The following is a 22,469-nucleotide window of genomic DNA, read 5'->3' as shown; positions in this document are numbered from 1 at the left end:
CTGTCCTATGATACAAATAAAGGGAGAGTGCCGTATATATAAGTGATACTGTCCTATGGCACAAATAAAGGGAGAGTGCTGTATATATAAGTGATACTGTCCTATGGCACAGATAAAGGGAGAGTGCCTTATATATAAGTGATACTGTCCTATAGCACAAATAAAGGGAGAGTGCTGTATATATAAGTGATACTGTCCTATGGCACAAATAAAGGGAGAGTGCTGTATATATAAGTGATACTGTCCTATGGCACAAATAAAGGGAGAGTGCTGTATATATAAGTGATACTGTCCTATGGCACAAATAAAGGGAGAGTGCCGTATATATAAGTGATACTGTCCTATGACACAAATAAAGGGAGAGTGCCTTATATATAAGTGATACTGTCCTATGGCACAAATAAAGGGAGAGTGCTGTATATATAAGTGATACTGTCCTATGGCACAAATAAAGGGAGAGTGCTGTATATATAAGTGATACTGTCCTATGGCACAAATAAAGGGAGAGTGCTGTATATATAAGTGATACTGTCCTATGGCACAAATAAAGGGAGAGTGCTGTATATATAAGTGATACTGTCCTATGGTACAAATAAAGGGAGAGTGCTGTATATATAAGTGATACTGTCCTATAGCACAAATAAAGGGAGAGTACTGTATATATAAGTGATACTGTCCTATGATACAAATAAAGGGAGAGTGCTGTATATATAAGTGATACTGTCCTATGGCACAAATAAAGGGAGAGTGCTGTATATATAAGTGATACTGTCCTATAGCACAAATAAAGGGAGAGTACTGTATATATAAGTGATACTGTCCTATGATACAAATAAAGGGAGAGTGCTGTATATATAAGTGATACTGTCCTATGGCACAAATAAAGGGAGAGTGCCGTATATATATAAGTGATACTGTCCTATAGCACAAATAAAGGGAGAGTGCCGTATATATAAGTGATACTGTCCTATAGCACAAATAAAGGGAGAGTACTGTATATATAAGTGATACTGTCCTATGATACAAATAAAGGGAGAGTGCTGTATATATAAGTGATACTGTCCTATGGCACAAATAAAGGGAGAGTGCCGTATATATAAGTGATACTGTCCTATAGCACAAATAAAGGGAGAGTGCCGTATATATAAGTGATACTGTCCTATAGCACAAATAAAGGGAGAGTACTGTATATATAAGTGATACTGTCCTATAGCACAAATAAAGGGAGAGTACTGTATATATAAGTGATACTGTCCTATGATACAAATAAAGGGAGAGTGCTGTATATATAAGTGATACTGTCCTATGATACAAATAAAAGGAGAGTGCTGTATATATAAGTGATACTGTCCTATGATACAAATAAAGGGAGAGTACTGTATATATAAGTGATACTGTCCTATGATACAAATAAAGGGAGAGTGCTGTATATATAAGTGATACTGTCCTATGGCACAAATAAAGGGAGAGTGTTGTATATATAAGTGATACTGTCCTATGGCACAAATAAAGGGAGAGTGCCGTATATATAAGTGATACTGTGCTATGGCACAGATAAAGGGAGAGTGCTGTATATATAAGTGATACTGTCCTATAGCACAAATAAAGGGAGAGTGCCTTATATATAAGTGATACTGTCCTATGATACAAATAAAGGGAGAGTGCTGTATATATAAGTGATACTGTCCTATGGCACAAATAAAGGGAGAGTGCCGTATATATAAGTGATACTGTGCTATGGCACAAATAAAGGGAGAGTGCTGTATATATATAAGTGATACTGTCCTATGGCACAAATAAAGGGAGAGTGCCGTATATATAAGTGATACTGTCCTATGGCACAAATAAAGGGAGAGTGCCTTATATATAAGTGATACTGTCCTATGATACAAATAAAGGGAGAGTGCTGTATATATAAGTGATACTGTGCTATGGCACAAATAAAGGGAGAGTGCTTTATATATAAGTGATACTGTCCTATGGCACAGATAAAGGGAGAGTGCCTTATATATAAGTGATACTGTCCTATGGCACAAATAAAGGGAGAGTGCCGTATATATAAGTGATACTGTGCTATGCTGCAAATAAAGGGAGAGCGCCTTATATATAAGTGATACTGTGCTATGGCACAAATAAAGGGAGAGTGCTGTATATATAAGTGATACTGTCCTATGGCACAAATAAAGGGAGAGTGCCGTATATATAAGTGATACTGTCCTATGGCACAAATAAAGGGAGAGTGCCTTATATATAAGTGATACTGTCCTATGATACAAATAAAGGGAGAGTGCTGTATATATAAGTGATACTGTCCTATGGCACAAATAAAGGGAGAGTGCTTTATATATAAGTGATACTGTCCTATGGCACAGATAAAGGGAGAGTGCCTTATATATAAGTGATACTGTCCTATGGCACAAATAAAGGGAGAGTGCTGTATATATAAGTGATACTGTCCTATGATACAAATAAAGGGAGAGTGCTGTATATATAAGTGATACTGTCCTATGGCACAGATAAAGGGAGAGTGCCTTATATATAAGTGATACTGTCCTATGGCACAAATAAAGGGAGAGTGCCGTATATATAAGTGATACTGTCCTATGGCACAAATAAAGGGAGAGTGCCGTATATATAAGTGATACTGTCCTATGGCACAAATAAAGGGAGAGTGCCGTATATATAAGTGATACTGTCCTATGATACAAATAAAGGGAGAGTGCTGTATATATAAGTGATACTGTCCTATGATACAAATAAAGGGAGAGTGCTGTATATATAAGTGATACTGTCCTATGATACAAATAAAGGGAGAGTGCTGTATATATAAGTGATACTGTCCTATGGCACAAATAAAGGGAGAGTGCCGTATATATAAGTGATACTGTCCTATGATACAAATAAAGGGAGAGTGCTGTATATATAAGTGATACTGTCCTATGATACAAATAAAGGGAGAGTGCTGTATATATAAGTGATACTTTCCTATGGCACAAATAAAGGGAGAGTGCTGTATATATAAGTGATACTGTCCTATGATACAAATAAAGGGAGAGTGCTGTATATATAAGTGATACTGTCCTATGGCACAAATAAAGGGAGAGTGCCTTATATATAAGTGATACTGTCCTATGGCACAAATAAAGGGAGAGTGCCGTATATATAAGTGATACTGTCCTATAGCACAAATAAAGGGAGAGTGCCGTATATATAAGTGATACTGTCCTATAGCACAAATAAAGGGAGAGTACTGTATATATAAGTGATACTGTCCTATAGCACAAATAAAGGGAGAGTACTGTATATATAAGTGATACTGTCCTATGATACAAATAAAGGGAGAGTGCTGTATATATAAGTGATACTGTCCTATGGCACAAATAAAGGGAGAGTGCCGTATATATAAGTGATACTGTGCTATGGCACAAATAAAGGGAGAGTGCTGTATATATAAGTGATACTGTCCTATGGCACAAATAAAGGGAGAGTGCCGTATATATAAGTGATACTGTCCTATGGCACAAATAAAGGGAGAGTGCCTTATATATAAGTGATACTGTCCTATGATACAAATAAAGGGAGAGTGCTGTATATATAAGTGATACTGTGCTATGGCACAAATAAAGGGAGAGTGCTTTATATATAAGTGATACTGTCCTATGGCACAGATAAAGGGAGAGTGCCTTATATATAAGTGATACTGTCCTATGGTACAAATAAAGGGAGAGTGCCGTATATATAAGTGATACTGTGCTATGCTGCAAATAAAGGGAGAGCGCCTTATATATAAGTGATACTGTGCTATGGCACAAATAAAGGGAGAGTGCTGTATATATAAGTGATACTGTCCTATGGCACAAATAAAGGGAGAGTGCCGTATATATAAGTGATACTGTCCTATGGCACAAATAAAGGGAGAGTGCCTTATATATAAGTGATACTGTCCTATGATACAAATAAAGGGAGAGTGCTGTATATATAAGTGATACTGTCCTATGGCACAAATAAAGGGAGAGTGCTTTATATATAAGTGATACTGTCCTATGGCACAGATAAAGGGAGAGTGCCTTATATATAAGTGATACTGTCCTATGGCACAAATAAAGGGAGAGTGCTGTATATATAAGTGATACTGTCCTATGATACAAATAAAGGGAGAGTGCTGTATATATAAGTGATACTGTCCTATGGCACAGATAAAGGGAGAGTGCCTTATATATAAGTGATACTGTCCTATGGCACAAATAAAGGGAGAGTGCCGTATATATAAGTGATACTGTCCTATGGCACAAATAAAGGGAGAGTGCCGTATATATAAGTGATACTGTCCTATGGCACAAATAAAGGGAGAGTGCCGTATATATAAGTGATACTGTCCTATGATACAAATAAAGGGAGAGTGCTGTATATATAAGTGATACTGTCCTATGATACAAATAAAGGGAGAGTGCTGTATATATAAGTGATACTGTCCTATGATACAAATAAAGGGAGAGTGCTGTATATATAAGTGATACTGTCCTATGGCACAAATAAAGGGAGAGTGCCGTATATATAAGTGATACTGTCCTATGATACAAATAAAGGGAGAGTGCTGTATATATAAGTGATACTGTCCTATGATACAAATAAAGGGAGAGTGCTGTATATATAAGTGATACTGTCCTATGGCACAAATAAAGGGAGAGTGCTGTATATATAAGTGATACTGTCCTATGGCACAAATAAAGGGAGAGTGTTGTATATATAAGTGATACTGTCCTATGGCACAAATAAAGGGAGAGTGCTGTATATATAAGTGATACTGTCCTATGGCACAAATAAAGGGAGAGTGCTGTATATATAAGTGATACTGTCCTATGGCACAAATAAAGGGAGAGTGCTGTATATATAAGTGATACTGTCCTATGGCACAGATAAAGGGAGAGTGCCTTATATATAAGTGATACTGTCCTATGATACAAATAAAGGGAGAGTGCTGTATATATAAGTGATACTTTCCTATGGCACAAATAAAGGGAGAGTGCTGTATATATAAGTGATACTGTCCTATGATACAAATAAAGGGAGAGTGCTGTATATATAAGTGATACTGTCCTATGGCACAAATAAAGGGAGAGTGCCTTATATATAAGTGATACTGTCCTATGGCACAAATAAAGGGAGAGTGCCGTATATATAAGTGATACTGTCCTATAGCACAAATAAAGGGAGAGTGCCGTATATATAAGTGATACTGTCCTATAGCACAAATAAAGGGAGAGTACTGTATATATAAGTGATACTGTCCTATAGCACAAATAAAGGGAGAGTACTGTATATATAAGTGATACTGTCCTATGATACAAATAAAGGGAGAGTGCTGTATATATAAGTGATACTGTCCTATGATACAAATAAAAGGAGAGTGCTGTATATATAAGTGATACTGTCCTATGATACAAATAAAGGGAGAGTACTGTATATATAAGTGATACTGTCCTATGATACAAATAAAGGGAGAGTGCTGTATATATAAGTGATACTGTCCTATGGCACAAATAAAGGGAGAGTGTTGTATATATAAGTGATACTGTCCTATGGCACAAATAAAGGGAGAGTGCCGTATATATAAGTGATACTGTGCTATGGCACAGATAAAGGGAGAGTGCTGTATATATAAGTGATACTGTCCTATAGCACAAATAAAGGGAGAGTGCCTTATATATAAGTGATACTGTGCTATGGCACAGATAAAGGGAGAGTGCTGTATATATAAGTGATACTGTCCTATAGCACAAATAAAGGGAGAGTGCCTTATATATAAGTGATACTGTCCTATGATACAAATAAAGGGAGAGTGCTGTATATATAAGTGATACTGTCCTATGGCACAAATAAAGGGAGAGTGCCGTATATATAAGTGATACTGTCCTATGGCACAAATAAAGGGAGAGTGCCTTATATATAAGTGATACTGTCCTATGATACAAATAAAGGGAGAGTGCTGTATATATAAGTGATACTGTGCTATGGCACAAATAAAGGGAGAGTGCTTTATATATAAGTGATACTGTCCTATGGCACAGATAAAGGGAGAGTGCCTTATATATAAGTGATACTGTCCTATGGCACAAATAAAGGGAGAGTGCCGTATATATAAGTGATACTGTGCTATGCTGCAAATAAAGGGAGAGCGCCTTATATATAAGTGATACTGTGCTATGGCACAAATAAAGGGAGAGTGCTGTATATATAAGTGATACTGTCCTATGGCACAAATAAAGGGAGAGTGCCGTATATATAAGTGATACTGTCCTATGGCACAAATAAAGGGAGAGTGCCTTATATATAAGTGATACTGTCCTATGATACAAATAAAGGGAGAGTGCTGTATATATAAGTGATACTGTCCTATGGCACAAATAAAGGGAGAGTGCTTTATATATAAGTGATACTGTCCTATGGCACAGATAAAGGGAGAGTGCCTTATATATAAGTGATACTGTCCTATGGCACAAATAAAGGGAGAGTGCTGTATATATAAGTGATACTGTCCTATGATACAAATAAAGGGAGAGTGCTGTATATATAAGTGATACTGTCCTATGGCACAGATAAAGGGAGAGTGCCTTATATATAAGTGATACTGTCCTATGGCACAAATAAAGGGAGAGTGCCGTATATATAAGTGATACTGTCCTATGGCACAAATAAAGGGAGAGTGCCGTATATATAAGTGATACTGTCCTATGGCACAAATAAAGGGAGAGTGCCGTATATATAAGTGATACTGTCCTATGATACAAATAAAGGGAGAGTGCTGTATATATAAGTGATACTGTCCTATGATACAAATAAAGGGAGAGTGCTGTATATATAAGTGATACTGTCCTATGATACAAATAAAGGGAGAGTGCTGTATATATAAGTGATACTGTCCTATGGCACAAATAAAGGGAGAGTGCCGTATATATAAGTGATACTGTCCTATGATACAAATAAAGGGAGAGTGCTGTATATATAAGTGATACTGTCCTATGATACAAATAAAGGGAGAGTGCTGTATATATAAGTGATACTGTCCTATGGCACAGATAAAGGGAGAGTGCCTTATATATAAGTGATACTGTCCTATGATACAAATAAAGGGAGAGTGCTGTATATATAAGTGATACTTTCCTATGGCACAAATAAAGGGAGAGTGCTGTATATATAAGTGATACTGTCCTATGATACAAATAAAGGGAGAGTGCTGTATATATAAGTGATACTGTCCTATAGCACAAATAAAGGGAGAGTGCTGTATATATAAGTGATACTGTGCTATGATACAAATAAAGGGAGAGTGCTGTATATATAAGTGATACTGTCCTATAGCACAAATAAAGGGAGAGTGCTGTATATATAAGTGATACTGTCCTATGATACAAATAAAGGGAGAGTGCTGTATATATAAGTGATACTGTGCTATGGCACAAATAAAGGGAGAGTGCTGTATATATAAGTGATACTGTCCTATGATACAAATAAAGGGAGAGTGCCGTATATATAAGTGATACTGTGCTATGGCACAAATAAGGGGAGAGTGCTTTATATATAAGTGATACTGTCCTATGGCACAAATAAAGGGAGAGTGCTGTATATATAAGTGATACTGTCCTATGATACAAATAAAGGGAGAGTGCTGTATATATAAGTGATACTGTCCTATGGCACAAATAAAGGGAGAGTGCCTTATATATAAGTGATACTGTCCTATGGCACAAATAAAGGGAGAGTGCTGTATATATAAGTGATACTGTCCTATGGCACAGATAAAGGGAGAGTGCCTTATATATAAGTGATACTGTCCTATGGCACAAATAAAGGGAGAGTGCCGTATATATAAGTGATACTGTCCTATGGCACAAATAAAGGGAGAGTGCTGTATATATAAGTGATACTGTCCTATAGCACAAATAAAGGGAGAGTGCCTTATATATAAGTGATACTGTCCTATGATACAAATAAAGGGAGAGTGCTGTATATATAAGTGATACTGTCCTATGGCACAAATAAAGGGAGAGTGCCGTATATATAAGTGATACTGTGCTATGGCACAAATAAAGGGAGAGTGCCGTATATATAAGTGATACTGTGCTATGGCACAAATAAAGGGAGAGTGCCTTATATATAAGTGATACTGTCCTATGGCACAAATAAAGGGAGAGTGCTGTATATATAAGTGATACTGTCCTATGATACAAATAAAGGGAGAGTGCTGTATATATAAGTGATACTGTCCTATGGCACAGATAAAGGGAGAGTGCCTTATATATAAGTGATACTGTCCTATGGCACAAATAAAGGGAGAGTGCCGTATATATAAGTGATACTGTCCTATGGCACAAATAAAGGGAGAGTGCTGTATATATAAGTGATACTGTCCTATGGCACAGATAAAGGGAGAGTGCCTTATATATAAGTGATACTGTCCTATGGCACAAATAAAGGGAGAGTGCCGTATATATAAGTGATACTGTCCTATGGCACAAATAAAGGGAGAGTGCCGTATATATAAGTGATACTGTCCTATGGCACAAATAAAGGGAGAGTGCCGTATATATAAGTGATACTGTGCTATGGCACAAATAAAGGGAGAGTGCTGTATATATAAGTGATACTGTCCTATGGCACAAATAAAGGGAGAGTGCTGTATATATAAGTGATACTGTCCTATGGCACAAATAAAGGGAGAGTGCTGTATATATAAGTGATACTGTCCTATGATACAAATAAAGGGAGAGTGCTGTATATATAAGTGATACTGTCCTATGATACAAATAAAGGGAGAGTGCTGTATATATATAAGTGATACTGTCCTATGGCACAGATAAAGGGAGAGTACTGTATATATAAGTGATACTGTCCTATAGCACAAATAAAGGGAGAGTGCTGTATATATAAGTGATACTGTCCTATGATACAAATAAAGGGAGAGTGCCGTATATATAAGTGATACTGTCCTATGGCACAAATAAAGGGAGAGTGCCGTATATATAAGTGATACTGTCCTATAGCACAAATAAAGGGAGAGTGCCGTATATATAAGTGATACTGTCCTATAGCACAGATAAAGGGAGAGTGCTGTATATATAAGTGATACTGTGCTATGCTGCAAATAAAGGGAGAGCGCCTTATATATAAGTGATACTGTCCTATGGCACAAATAAAGGGAGAGTGCCGTATATATAAGTGATACTGTCCTATGGCACAGATAAAGGGAGAGTGCTGTATATATAAGTGATACTGTCCTATGGCACAAATAAAGGGAGAGTGCCTTATATATAAGTGATACTGTCCTATGGCACAAATAAAGGGAGAGTGCTGTATATATAAGTGATACTGTCCTATGATACAAATAAAGGGAGAGTGCTGTATATATAAGTGATACTGTCCTATTGCACAAATAAAGGGAGAGTGCTGTATATATAAGTGATACTGTCCTATGGCACAAATAAAGGGAGAGTGCTGTATATATAAGTGATACTGTCCTATGGCACAGATAAAGGGAGAGTGCCTTATATATAAGTGATACTGTCCTATGGCACAAATAAAGGGAGAGTGCCTTATATATAAGTGATACTGTCCTATGGCACAAATAAAGGGAGAGTGCTGTATATATAAGTGATACTGTCCTATGATACAAATAAAGGGAGAGTGCTGTATATATAAGTGATACTGTCCTATGATACAAATAAAGGGAGAGTGCTGTATATATAAGTGATACTGTCCTATGGCACAAATAAAGGGAGAGTGCTGTATATATAAGTGATACTGTCCTATGGCACAAATAAAGGGAGAGTGCCTTATATATAAGTGATACTGTCCTATGGCACAAATAAAGGGAGAGTGCCGTATATATAAGTGATACTGTCCTATAGCACAAATAAAGGGAGAGTGCCTTATATATAAGTGATACTGTCCTATGGCACAGATAAAGGGAGAGTGCCTTATATATAAGTGATACTGTCCTATGGCACAAATAAAGGGAGAGTGCCGTATATATAAGTGATACTGTGCTATGCTGCAAATAAAGGGAGAGCGCCTTATATATAACCTTACAAACCTGTGTATAGTGAGTGTTGATCTTAACAAAGGTATCATGTAAGTATTGTGCAAACACTGTGCTCTTTATGTGCACTTACCTTTGTCACAGAACTTGCCAGCCCAGCCAATTTGACACATGCACTGCCAGGGCTGATGGCACGAGCCATGGACGCAGCCTGGCATCCTAACGCACTGCTCACAATGCTGCCCCTCCCAGCCAGGGTCACACCTGCAGACAGGAGACAGTGCTGGTTATACATGGGGGCGGGTGCCTGCAGCCATAAACTAGCAAGTCATTCCCATGGTTACATGCTTAATGCTAACAGGCCCCTTGGTTACACTCCCATTGCTTACAGGCTCGTTGCTTTACCCAGGGCAAGGAGAGAGGTAACCGAGTGAATTTAAATAAGAGAATCTAGGAGAAGCAGCAGAATGTGACCCCACACATCAGCACCCGCCCCTCTATGGCCGAGATCCACTCCTGACAGTAGACCATATTTAGAATGGTACAACACTGGGTTGATTTATAGTTTTTTTTTTCCCTCCAATAAATGTTCTTGCTCCCATAAATGATCTTTATTGCTGCATTTTTACCAGTACAGAAAAACAGTTATAGGTCTGTGGGTCTCACCTGCAAATCCCGTCCTTGTCACAGTGTCCGTGATACAAGTCACAGTGCTCACTGCACTCACCAGCTGTAAACAACATACAGTGAGATTAACTGATTCACGTTAAGCTTTATTTTGTAAACAGTCATTGTGTGTTTGCTGGATATACAGTCATTGTGTGTTTGCTGGATATACAGTCAGTTTGTGTTTGCTGGATATACAGTTAGTGTGTGTTTGCTGGATATACAGTCATTGTGTGTTTGCTGGATATACAGTCATTGTGTGTTTGCTGGATATACAGTCATTGTGTGTTTGCTGGATATACAGTCATTGTGTGTTTGCTGGATATACAGTCATTGTGTGTTTGCTGGATATACAGTCAGTGTGTGTTTGCTGAATATACAGTCAGTGTGTGTTTGCTGAATATACAGTCAGTGTGTGTTTGCTGGATATACAGTCATTGTGTGTTTGCTGAATATACAGTCAGTGTGTGTTTGCTGGATATACAGTCATTGTGTGTTTGCTGGATATACAGTCAGTGTGTGTTTTCTGGATATACAGTCATTGTGTGTTTGCTGGATATACAGTCATTGTGTGTTTGCTGGATATACAGTCATTGTGTGTTTGCTGGATATACAGTCATTGTGTGTTTGCTGGATATACAGTCATTGTGTGTTTGCTGGATATACAGTCATTGTGTGTTTGCTGGATATACAGTCAGTGTGTGTTTGCTGGATATACCGTCAGTGTGCGTTTGCTGGATATACAGTCATTGTGCGTTTGCTGGATATACAGTCATTGTGCGTTTGCTGGATATACAGTCATTGTGCGTTTGCTGGATATACAGTCATTGTGTGTTTCCTGGATATACAGTCATTGTGTGTTTGTTGGATATACAGTCAGTGGGCGTTTGCAGGATATACAGTCAGTGGGCGTTTGCAGGATATACAGTCATTGTGTGTTTGCTGGATATACAGTCATTGTGTGTTTGCTGGATACACAGTCATTGTGTGTTTGCTGGATATACAGTCATTGTGTGTTTGCTGGATATACAGTCAGTGTGTGTTTGCTGGATATACAGTCATTGTGTTTTTGCTAAATATACAATCATTGTGTGTTTGCTGGATATACAGTCAGTGTGTGTTTTCTGGATATACAGTCATTGTGTGTTTGCTGGATACACAGTCATTGTGTGTTTGCTGGATATACAGTCATTGTGTGTTTGCTGGATATACAGTCAGTGTGTGTTTGCTGGATATACAGTCATTGTGTTTTTGCTAAATATACAATCATTGTGTGTTTGCTGGATATACAGTCATTGTGCACTTGCTGGATATACAGTCATTGTGTGTTTTCTGGATATACAGTCATTGTGCACTTGCTGGATATACGGTCATTGTGTGTTTGCTTAATATACAGTCATTGTGTGTTTGCTGAATATACAGTCTTTGTGTGTTTGCTGGATATACTGTCAGTGTGCATTTGCTGGATATACAGTCATTGTGTGTTTGCTGGATATAAGGTCAGTGTGTGTTTGCTGGATATACAGTCAGTGTGTGTTTGCTGGATATACAGTCAGTGTGTGTTTGCTGGATATACAGTCATTGTGTGTTTGCTGGATATACAGTCATTGTGTGTTTGCTGGATATACAGTCATTGTGTGTTTGCTGGATATACAGTCATTGTGTGTTTGCTGGATATGCAGTCATTGTGTGTTTGCTGGATATACAGTCATTGTGTGTTTGCTGGATATACAGTCAGTTTGTGTTTGCTGGATATACAGTCAGTGTGTGTTTACTGGATATACAGTCATTGTGTGTTTTCTGGATATACAGTCATTGTGTGTTTGCTGGATATACGGTCATTGTGTGTTTGCTAGATATACAGTCATTGTGTGTTTGCTGGATATACAGTCATTGTGTGTTTGCTGGATATAACGTCATTGTGTGTTTGCTGGATATACAGTCATTGTGTGTTTGCTGGATATACAGTCAGTGTGTGTTTGCTGAATATACAGTCAGTGTGTGTTTGCTGAATATACAGTCAGTGTGTGTTTGCTGGATATACAGTCATTGTGTGTTTGCTGAATATACAGTCAGTGTGTGTTTGCTGGATATACAGTCATTGTGTGTTTGCTGGATATAGTCATTGTGTGTTTGCTGGATATACAGTCATTGTGTGTTTGCTGGATATACAGTCAGTGTGTGTTTGCTGGATATACAGTCAGTGTGTGTTTGCTGGATATACAGTCAGTGTGCATTTGCTGGATATACAGTCATTGTGTGTTTGCTGGATATACAGTTGTGTGTTTTCTGGATATACAGTCATTGTGTGTTTGCTGGATATACAGTCATTGTGTGTTTGCTGGATATACAGTCATTGTGTGTTTGCTGGATATACAGTCATTGCGTGTTTGTTTGATATACAGTCATTGCGTGTTTGTTGGATATACAGTCATTGCGTGTTTGTTGGATATACAGTCAGTGTGCGTTTGCAGGATATACAGTCATTGTGTGTTTGCTGGATATACAGTTATTGTGTGTTTGCTGGATATACAGTCATTGTGTGTTTGCTGGATATACAGTCAGTGTGTGTTTGCTGGATATACAGTCATTGTGTTTTTGCTAAATATACAATCATTGTGTGTTTGCTGGATATACAGTCATTGTGCACTTGCTGGATATACGGTCATTGTGTGTTTTCTGGATATACAGTCATTGTGCACTTGCTGGATATACGGTCATTGTGTGTTTGCTTAATATACAGTCATTGTGTGTTTGCTGAATATACAGTCTTTGTGTGTTTGCTGAATATACAGTCATTGTGTGTTTGCTGGATATACAGTCATTGTGTGTTTGCTGGATATACAGTCATTGTGTGTTTGATGGATATACAGTCATTGTGTGTTTGCTGGATATACAGTCATTGTGCGTTTGCTGGATATACAGTCATTGTGCACTTGCTGGATATAAGGTCATTGTGTGTTTGCTGGATATACAGTGATTGTGCACTTGCTGGATATACAGTCATTGTGTGTTTGCTGGATTTACAGTCATTGTGCAATTGCTGGATATACAGTCATTGTGATGTTTGATGGATATACAGTCATGTGTTTGATGGATATACAGTCATTGTGTGTTTGCTGGATATACTGTCAGTGTGTGTTTGCTGGATATACAGTCATTGTGTGTTTGCTGAATATACAGTCAGTGTGTGTTTGCTGAATATACAGTCATTGTGTGTTTGCTGGATATACAGTCATTGTGTGTTTGCTGGATATACAGTCACTGTGTGTTTGCTGGATATACAGTTAGTGTGTGTTTGCTGGATATACAGTCATTGTGTGTTTGCTGGATATACAGTCAGTGTGTGTTTGCTGGATATACAGTCATTGTGTGTTTGCTGGATATACAGTCAGTGTGTGTTTGCAGGATATACAGTCATTGTGTGTTTGCTGGATATACAGTCAGTGTGTGTTTGCTGGATATACAGTCAGTGTGTGTTTGCTGGATATACAGTCAGTGTGAGTTTGCTGGATATACAGTCAGTGTGTGTTTGCTGGATATACAGTCATTGTGTGTTTGCTGAATATACAGTCAGTGTGTGTTTGCTGGATATACAGTCAGTGTGCATTTGCTGGATATACAGTCAGTGTGCGTTTGCAGGATATACAGTCAGTGTGTGTTTGCTGGATATACAGTCATTGTGCGTTTGCTGGATATACAGTCAGTGTGCGTTTGCTGGATATACAGTCATTGTGTGTTTGCTGGATATACAGTCATTGTGTGTTTGCTGGATATACAGTCAGTGTGTGTTTGCTGGATATACAGTCATTGTGTGTTTGCTGGATATACAGTCAGTGTGTGTTTGCTGGATATACAGTCAGTGTGCATTTGCTGGATATGCAGTCAGTGTGCGTTTGCAGGATATACAGTCAGTGTGCATTTGCTGGATATACAGTCAGTGTGTGTTTGTTGAATATACAGTCAGTGTGCGTTTGCAGGATATACAGTCATTGTGTGTTTGCTGGATATACAGTCAGTGTGTGTTTCCTGGATATACAGTCAGTGTGTGTTTGCTGGATATACAGTCATTGTGTGTTTGCTGGATATACATTCATTGTGTGTTTGCTGGATATACAGTCATTGTGTGTTTGCTGGATATACAGTCATTGTGTGTTTGCTGAATATACAGTCATTGTGTGTTTGCTGGATATACAGTCATTGTGTGTTTGCTGGATATACAGTCAGTGTGTGTTTGCTGGATATACAGTCAGTGTGTGTTTGCTGGATATACAGTCAGTGTGTGTTTGTTGGATATACAGTCAGTGTGCATTTGCTGGATATACAGTCAGTGTGTGTTTGTTGGATATACAGTCAGTGTGCGTTTGCAGGATATACAGTCATTGTGTGTTTGCTGGATATACAGTCAGTGTGTGTTTGCTGGATATACAGTCAGTGTGTGTTTGCTGGATATAAGGTCAGTGTGTGTTTGCTGGATATACAGTCATTGTGTGTTTGCTGGATATACAGTCATTGTGTGTTTGCTGGATATACAGTCATTGTGTGTTTGCTGGATATACAGTCAGTGTGTGTTTGCTGGATATACAGTCATTGTGTGTTTGCTGGATATACAGTCAGTGTGTGTTTGCTGGATATACAGTCAGTGTGCATTTGCTGGATATACAGTCAGTGTGCGTTTGCAGGATATACAGTCAGTGTGCATTTGCTGGATATACAGTCAGTGTGTGTTTGTTGAATATACAGTCAGTGTGCGTTTGCAGGATATACAGTCATTGTGCGTTTGCTGGATATACAGTCAGTGTGTGTTTCCTGGATATACAGTCAGTGTGTGTTTGCTGGATATACAGTCATTGTGTGTTTGCTGGATATACATTCATTGTGTGTTTGCTGGATATACAGTCATTGTGTGTTTGCTGGATATACAGTCATTGTGTGTTTGCTGAATATACAGTCATTGTGTGTTTTCTGGATATACAGTCATTGTGTGTTTGCTGGATATACAGTCAGTGTGTGTTTGCTGGATATACAGTCAGTGTGTGTTTGCTGGATATACAGTCAGTGTGTGTTTGTTGGATATACAGTCAGTGTGCATTTGCTGGATATACAGTCAGTGTGTGTTTGTTGGATATACAGTCAGTGTGCGTTTGCAGGATATACAGTCATTGTGTGTTTGCTGGATATACAGTCAGTGTGTGTTTGCTGGATATAAGGTCAGTGTGTGTTTGCTGGATATACAGTCATTGTGTGTTTGCTGGATATACAGTCATTGTGTGTTTGCTGGATATACAGTCAGTGTGTGTTTTCTGGATATACAGTCATTGTGTGTTTGATGGATATACAGTCAGTGTGTGTTTGCTGGATATACAGTCAGTGTGCATTTGCTGGATATACAGTCATTGTGTGTTTGATGGATATACAGTCATTGTGTGTTTGCTGGATATACAGTCAGTGTGTGTTTGATGGATATACAGTCAGTGTGTGTTTGATGGATATACAGTCATTGTGTGTTTGCTGGATATACAGTCATTGTGTGTTTGATGGATATACAGTCATTGTGTGTTTGCTGGATATACAGTCAGTGTGTGTTTGATGGATATACAGTCATTGTGTGTTTGCTGGATATAAGGTCAGTGTGTGTTTGCTGGATATACAGTCATTGTGTGTATGATGGATATACAGTCAGTGTGTGTTTGCTGGATATACAGTCAGTGTGTGTTTGCTGGATATACAGTCAGTGTGTGTTTGCTGGATATACAGTCATTGTGTGTTTGATGGATATACAGTCATTGTGTGTTTGCTAGATATACCGTCAGTGTGCATTTGCTGGATATACAGTCATTGTGTGTTTGCTGGATAAACAGTCAGTGTGTGTTTGCTGGATATACAATCAGTGTGTGTTTGCTGGATATACAGTCATTGTGTGTTTGCTGGATATACAGTCATTGTGTGTTTGCTGGATATACAGTCAGTGTGCGTTTGCTGGATATACAGTCAGTGTGTGTTTGCTGGATATACAGTCATTGTGTGTTTGCTGGATATACAGTCATTGTGTGTTTGCTGGATATACAGTCATTGCGTGTTTGCTGGATATACAGTCATTGCGTGTTTGCTGGATATACAGTCATTGCGTGTTTGCTGGATATACAGTCATTGCGTGTTTGCTGGATATGCAGTCATTGTGTGTTTGCTGGATATGCAGTCATTGTGTGTTTGCTGGATATGCAGTCATTGTGTGTTTGCTGGATATGCAGTCATTGTGTGTTTGCTGGATATACAGTCAGTGTGTGTTTGTTGGATATACAGTCAGTGTGTGTTTGTTGGATATACAGTCAGTGTGCGTTTGCAGGATATACAGTCATTGTGTGTTTGTTGGATATACAGTCAGTGTGTGTTTGTTGGATATACTGTCAGTGTGCGTTTGCAGGATATACAGTCATTGTGTGTTTGCTGGATATACAGTTAGTGTGTGTTTGCTGGATATACAGTCAGTGTGTGTTTGCTGGATATACAGTCAGTGTGTATTTGCTGGATATACAGTCAGTGTGTGTTTGCTGGATATACAGTCATTGTGTGTTTGCTGGATATACAGTCATTGTGTGTTTGCTGGATATACAGTCAGTGTGTGTTTGCTGGATATACAGTCATTGTGTGTTTGCTGGATATACAGTCATTGTGTGTTTGCTGGATATACAGTCAGTGTGTGTTTGCTGGATATACAGTCATTGTGTGTTTGCTGGTTATACAGTCAGTGTGTATTTGCTGGATATACAGTCAGTGTGTGTTTGCTGGATATACAGTCATTGTGTGTTTGCTGTATATACAGTCATTGTGTGTTTGCTGGATATACAGTCAGTGTGTGTTTGCTAGATATACAGTCATTGTGTATTTGCTGGATATACAGTCATTGTGTGTTTGCTGGATATACAGTCAGTGTGTGTTTGCTGGATATACAGTCATTGTGTGTTTGCTGGATATACAGTCATTGTGTGTTTGCTGGATATACAGTCAGTGTGTGTTTGCTGGATATACAGTCATTGTGTGTTTGCTGGATATACAGTCAGTGTGTGTTTGCTGGATATACAGTCAGTGTGTGTTTGCTGGATATACAGTCATTGTGCGTTTTCTGGATATACAGTCATTTTGCACTTGCTGGATATACAGTCATTGTGCGCTTGCTGGATGTACGTTCAGTGTACGTTTGCTGGATATACAGTCATTGTGCGTTTGCTGGATATGCGGTCATTGTGCACTTGCTGAATGTACAGTCAGCGTGTGCTTGCTTAATGTAGGTCAGTGTGCACTTGCTGAATGTGCGGTCAGTGTGGCTTGCTGGATACACGGTCAATGTGGGTTAGCTGACTTTATGTGTGGTTGCTCAATGTATGGTCAGTGTGCTTTTGCTGATTGTACGTGCGCTTGCCGAAAGTAGGTTAGTGTGCTATTACTAAATGTCCAGTGTGCACTTGCTTGATGTACAGTCAGTGTGCGCTTGCTGGCTGTAGGTCAGAGTGCGCTTGAAGGATGCATGGTTAGTGTGTGCTTGCTGGATGTACAGTCAGTGTGCTTGCTGGATGCACAGTCAGTGTGCGCTTGCTGGATGCAGGTCAGAGTGCGCTTGAAGGATGCATGGTCAGTGTGCGCTTGCTGGATGTACAGTCAGTGTGCACTTGCTGGAAGTACAGCTAGTGTGTGCTTGCTGGATGTACTGTCAGTGTGCGCTTGCTGGATGCACAGTCAGTGTGCGCTTGCTGGATGCACAGTCAGTGTGCGCTTGCTGGATGCAGGTCAGAGTGCGCTTGAAGGATGTACAGTTAGTGTGCACTTGCTGGATGTACAGTCAGTGTGCACTTGCTGGATGTACAGTCAGTGTGCGCTTGCTGGATTTACAGTCAGTGTGCTCTTTTTGGATGTACGTTCAGTGTGTGCTTGCTGGATGTATGGTGAGTGTGCGCTTGCTGGATGCACAGTCAGTGTGCGCTTGCTGGATGCACAGTCAGTGTGCGCTTCCTGGATGCACGGTCAGTGTGCACTTGCTAAATGAACGGTCAGTGTGCGCTTGCTGTATACACGGTCAGTGTGCGCTTCCTGGATGCATGGTCAGTATGCACTTGCTAAATGCACGGTCAGTGTGCGCTTGCTGGATGCTCGGTCAGTGTGCGATTGCTGAATATACGGTCAGTGAAGGCTTGCTGAATGTATGGTCAGTGTGCACTTGCTGGATGTACTGTCAGTGTGCTCTTGCTGATTGTATGTGCGCATGCTGAAAGTAGGTATGTGTGCGCTTGCTTGATGTACAGTCAGTGTGCGCTTGCTGGATGCACGGTCAGTGTGCGAATGATGGATGCACGGTCAGTGTGCGCTTGCTGGATGTACGGTCAGTGTGCTCTTGCTGGATGTACGTTCAGTGTGCGCTTGCTGGATGCACGGTCAGTGTGCGCTTGCTGGATGCACGGTCAGTGTGCGCTTGCTGGATGCACGGTCAGTGTGAACGAAATTCTCACCTTGAGCAGAAATCTGATGCATGAACAGGACCCAACACAAGGCAGGAAGTAGGAGTTGGAGCCAGCAGGGCATGTTCAGCACTGCAGAGTCTAGAAAGATAACATTTATAATAAACTCACTGTGTGTATAGTAGGAGCTGTGGGCAATGCTGCACACTCTACATACACACTTACTACTTCTACAGCCTGTCCACATTCATATCCAGTATCCTGACTGCATCCCAACACCAGGACCCCCCAATACGGACTATATCTACTCATAAACTACTACTGTGTGTTGTTAACACCCCTGTCCAAGTCCCCCCTAAACTCACTGCATCCTCCCTAGTACCTACACGTACTGTGTACCAGCTGCACATACAGTACAATCTCACCCTGTATCTACTACATATACACTACATCACTATACCATACCATCTCACCCTGTACCTACTACATATACACTACATCACTATACAGTACCATCTCCCCCTGTACCTAATACATATACACTACATCACTATACAGTACCATCTCACCCTGTACCTACTACATATACACTACATCACTATACAGTACCATCTCACCCTGTACCTACTACATATACTCTACATCACTATACAGTACCATCTCACCCTGTACCTACTACATATATACTGTATCACTATACAGTACCATCTCACCCTGTACCTACTACATATACACTACACCACTATACAGTACCATCTCACCCTGTACCTACTACATATATACTGTATCACTATACAGTACCATCTCACCCTGTACCTACTACATATACACTACACCACTATACAGTACCATCTCACCCTGTACCTACTACATATACACTACACCACTATACAGTACCATCTCACCCTGTACCTACTACATATATACTGTATCACTATACAGTACCATCTCACCCTGTATCTACTACATATACACTACACCACTATACAGTACCATCTCACCCTGTACCTACTACATATACAGTACCATCTCACCCTGTACCTACTACATATACACTGCACCACTATACAGTACCATCTCACCCTGTACCTACTACATATACACTGCATACATTACAGACAGACTGGTTTACGTTGGGGGGGGGGGGTGGTCTTACCTACAGAAAGTCAGTGCAGTCAGGTTGGTGTTGGTTAATGGTGCTGAAGAACAGAGAGCTGGATATCAGTTTCCATAACGCGCATAAGGTGATCGGTGTGTGCTCAGGGGGGAGTTCCAGGACCTACACATCCCAATGTGAGCAGCAGGTGAGGAAGGAGGAGACCCCTGCAGAAAGACAGAATTATAAGGATAGATGCAATAGGAATGTTTACCACTTATCTCTAATAACTACATTATCCCACCAAACACTTCATAACTGTAAATCAGTGGTGCCCAGACAGAAGATTTACATAAGGACAACTGAGTTTGTAGATATTGTGCAGCAAGTTTCTAATGATTTAGTGATGAATCACTATTTTTAATGGCATGGAGAGTCCACGAAGGCAAGGACACCACAGCTAAAGCATGAAGTATCCCTCCCACTTCCCATATCCCCCCAGTCATTCTTTGCCTCTGTAACTTGGCTCTCTTCCGTTCAATATTTTGGGATGAGAGCCATTTTCAATGTTTTGATGGCATGGCCGGTTTTTCAGAATACAATCAGTCAACATCATTTCAGTTTCCTATATTAATCGTCATGGGGAAGAAGGTTTTCCCTGATGAGGAGGGAAGTGTCTTGCATCCTTTAGTGGGCAGCGTCTCACAATTGTCACATATCGGATATCTCATTCCGGGGGTGGACAATTGGGATGAAGTCTTTCTGAGCAGCAGACTTTTCACTCCGGGGAGTGGTTTCTTCTTAACTGTCAGGTGGGGGATTCTGGAGATAGACCTCATGACGTCTCGTCTCATTTCCAAACTGTTATGAATTGAGATCGGGATATCCTCAGGATGTGTTGGTGGACGTGTTAGTGGCTCATGGAGATTCTAACTTATTTGTTTCCTCCGTCTCCCTCCTTCGCTGGGTGATCACCTGCATTAACAGGTGTGGGCCTCTGTGATCTAATTGCTCCGGTGTGGCCTCGCAGGACCTATTCGAGGTCCTAGTGCAGATGTCTTCTTCCCCTCCTTGGAGGATGCCTTAACAAACGGACCTTCTACTCCAATGTCCTTTCCTTTTCCAGCATCTAATCTCTCTGAGGCTGTCTGCGTGGATATTGTACACTTAGGGGCCTATCTATCAAATTCCGTGTGGAGCTTGAAGCCCCGTGTTTCTGGCGAGTCTTCATGCTCATCAGAAACACCAGTTATTAAGCAGCGGTATTTAGACCGCTGCTCCATAACCTGTCCGCCTGCTCTGAGGATGCAGACAAGACATTACCGCAATTCAACCCGATTGAATACGATTGGGTTGATTGACACCCCCTCTGCTAGTGGTCGATTGGCCACGAATATACAGGGGGCGGCGTTGCACCAGCAGTTCAAAAGATCTGCTGGTGCAATGCTGAATGCAGAGAGTGTATTGCTCTCCACATTCAGCGATGTCTGTCGGACATGATCCGCTGATCATGTCGGACAGACACATAATATATAGGCCCCTTAGTACTGTCCAAAGAAGATTTTCTGACAGGGCCTTTAACATCCTGTTCCAGGTATGTAAGCCTGTCTCTCATCATATTTACCTATCTGACCTGATGTGAGGTACGAGGTTTCCCTTGGCACATGGTTTCTCCAGGATGTTCTGCTATAAGGGGTCAGATCTCTGCCCTTTCTGTGTTGTTGCATAAGAAATTAGCTTATCTTCTGATGTTCAATCCTGGGTTCAGGTCCTGGTTAAGATCAGGCCTGTGTTTTTACCAGTTGCTACTCCTTGGAGCCTTAATCTTGTTCTTCATGTTTTTCAGCAGGCTCAGTTTGGTAAGTTTTTATTCATGTTGGCTATTTCTTCTGCTTGCAGAGTTTATGTGTATCTGCTTGGCAGTGTGATCACCTTATCTTGTTTTTTTCATGCCGATAAGGCTGTTTTATGTATCAAGTTAGGTTTTTTGCCCAGGTTGTCTCTGATCGTAATATCAGTCAGGAATTTTTTTTTTTCCCTAAGCCTTTCTCTCCGAAGGATAGTTTGCTACACAATCGGGATGTAATTTAACAATCATGTTTACTAATCAGCTGATTATTTCACCTGTGCTCCAGTTCAGATATCCTGAACATCTGGCCTGTTAGGGAGCTTGAGGACAGGGTTGAAAACCCCTGGGTTACTCAGTGACGTGCTGTGACGT

At 39.9% G+C, this 22,469-nt stretch overlaps 1 protein-coding gene across 4 annotated transcripts in view; it reads right to left on the bottom strand.

The window, feature by feature from the left end:
• The window catches only part of DLK2 (delta like non-canonical Notch ligand 2), a 121,123-nt gene that overhangs the window by 9,354 nt on the left and 89,300 nt on the right, over positions 1 to 22,469 (bottom strand). For 3 of the 4 annotated variants that reach the window (XM_053712762.1, XM_053712763.1, XM_053712764.1), the window contains 4 exons: positions 20,309 to 20,475; positions 19,204 to 19,293; positions 10,703 to 10,766; positions 10,170 to 10,300 (listed from right to left, as the gene is read on the bottom strand). In XM_053712762.1, the coding sequence (XP_053568737.1) occupies positions 10,170 to 10,300; positions 10,703 to 10,766; positions 19,204 to 19,276 (268 nt within the window). In that variant the 5' untranslated portion in view covers positions 19,277 to 19,293; positions 20,309 to 20,475. The remainder of the gene's footprint in view (positions 1 to 10,169; positions 10,301 to 10,702; positions 10,767 to 19,203; positions 19,294 to 20,308; positions 20,476 to 22,469) is intronic. The other variant, XM_053712765.1, reaches the window with a different exon arrangement.

This window comes from Bombina bombina, chromosome 4, assembly GCF_027579735.1.
Source record: "Bombina bombina isolate aBomBom1 chromosome 4, aBomBom1.pri, whole genome shotgun sequence".
Classification (NCBI taxonomy): Eukaryota; Metazoa; Chordata; class Amphibia; order Anura; family Bombinatoridae; genus Bombina; species Bombina bombina.
Note: the sequence above shows the minus strand (reverse complement) of the source record. Positions and strands in the feature narration are given on the sequence as shown.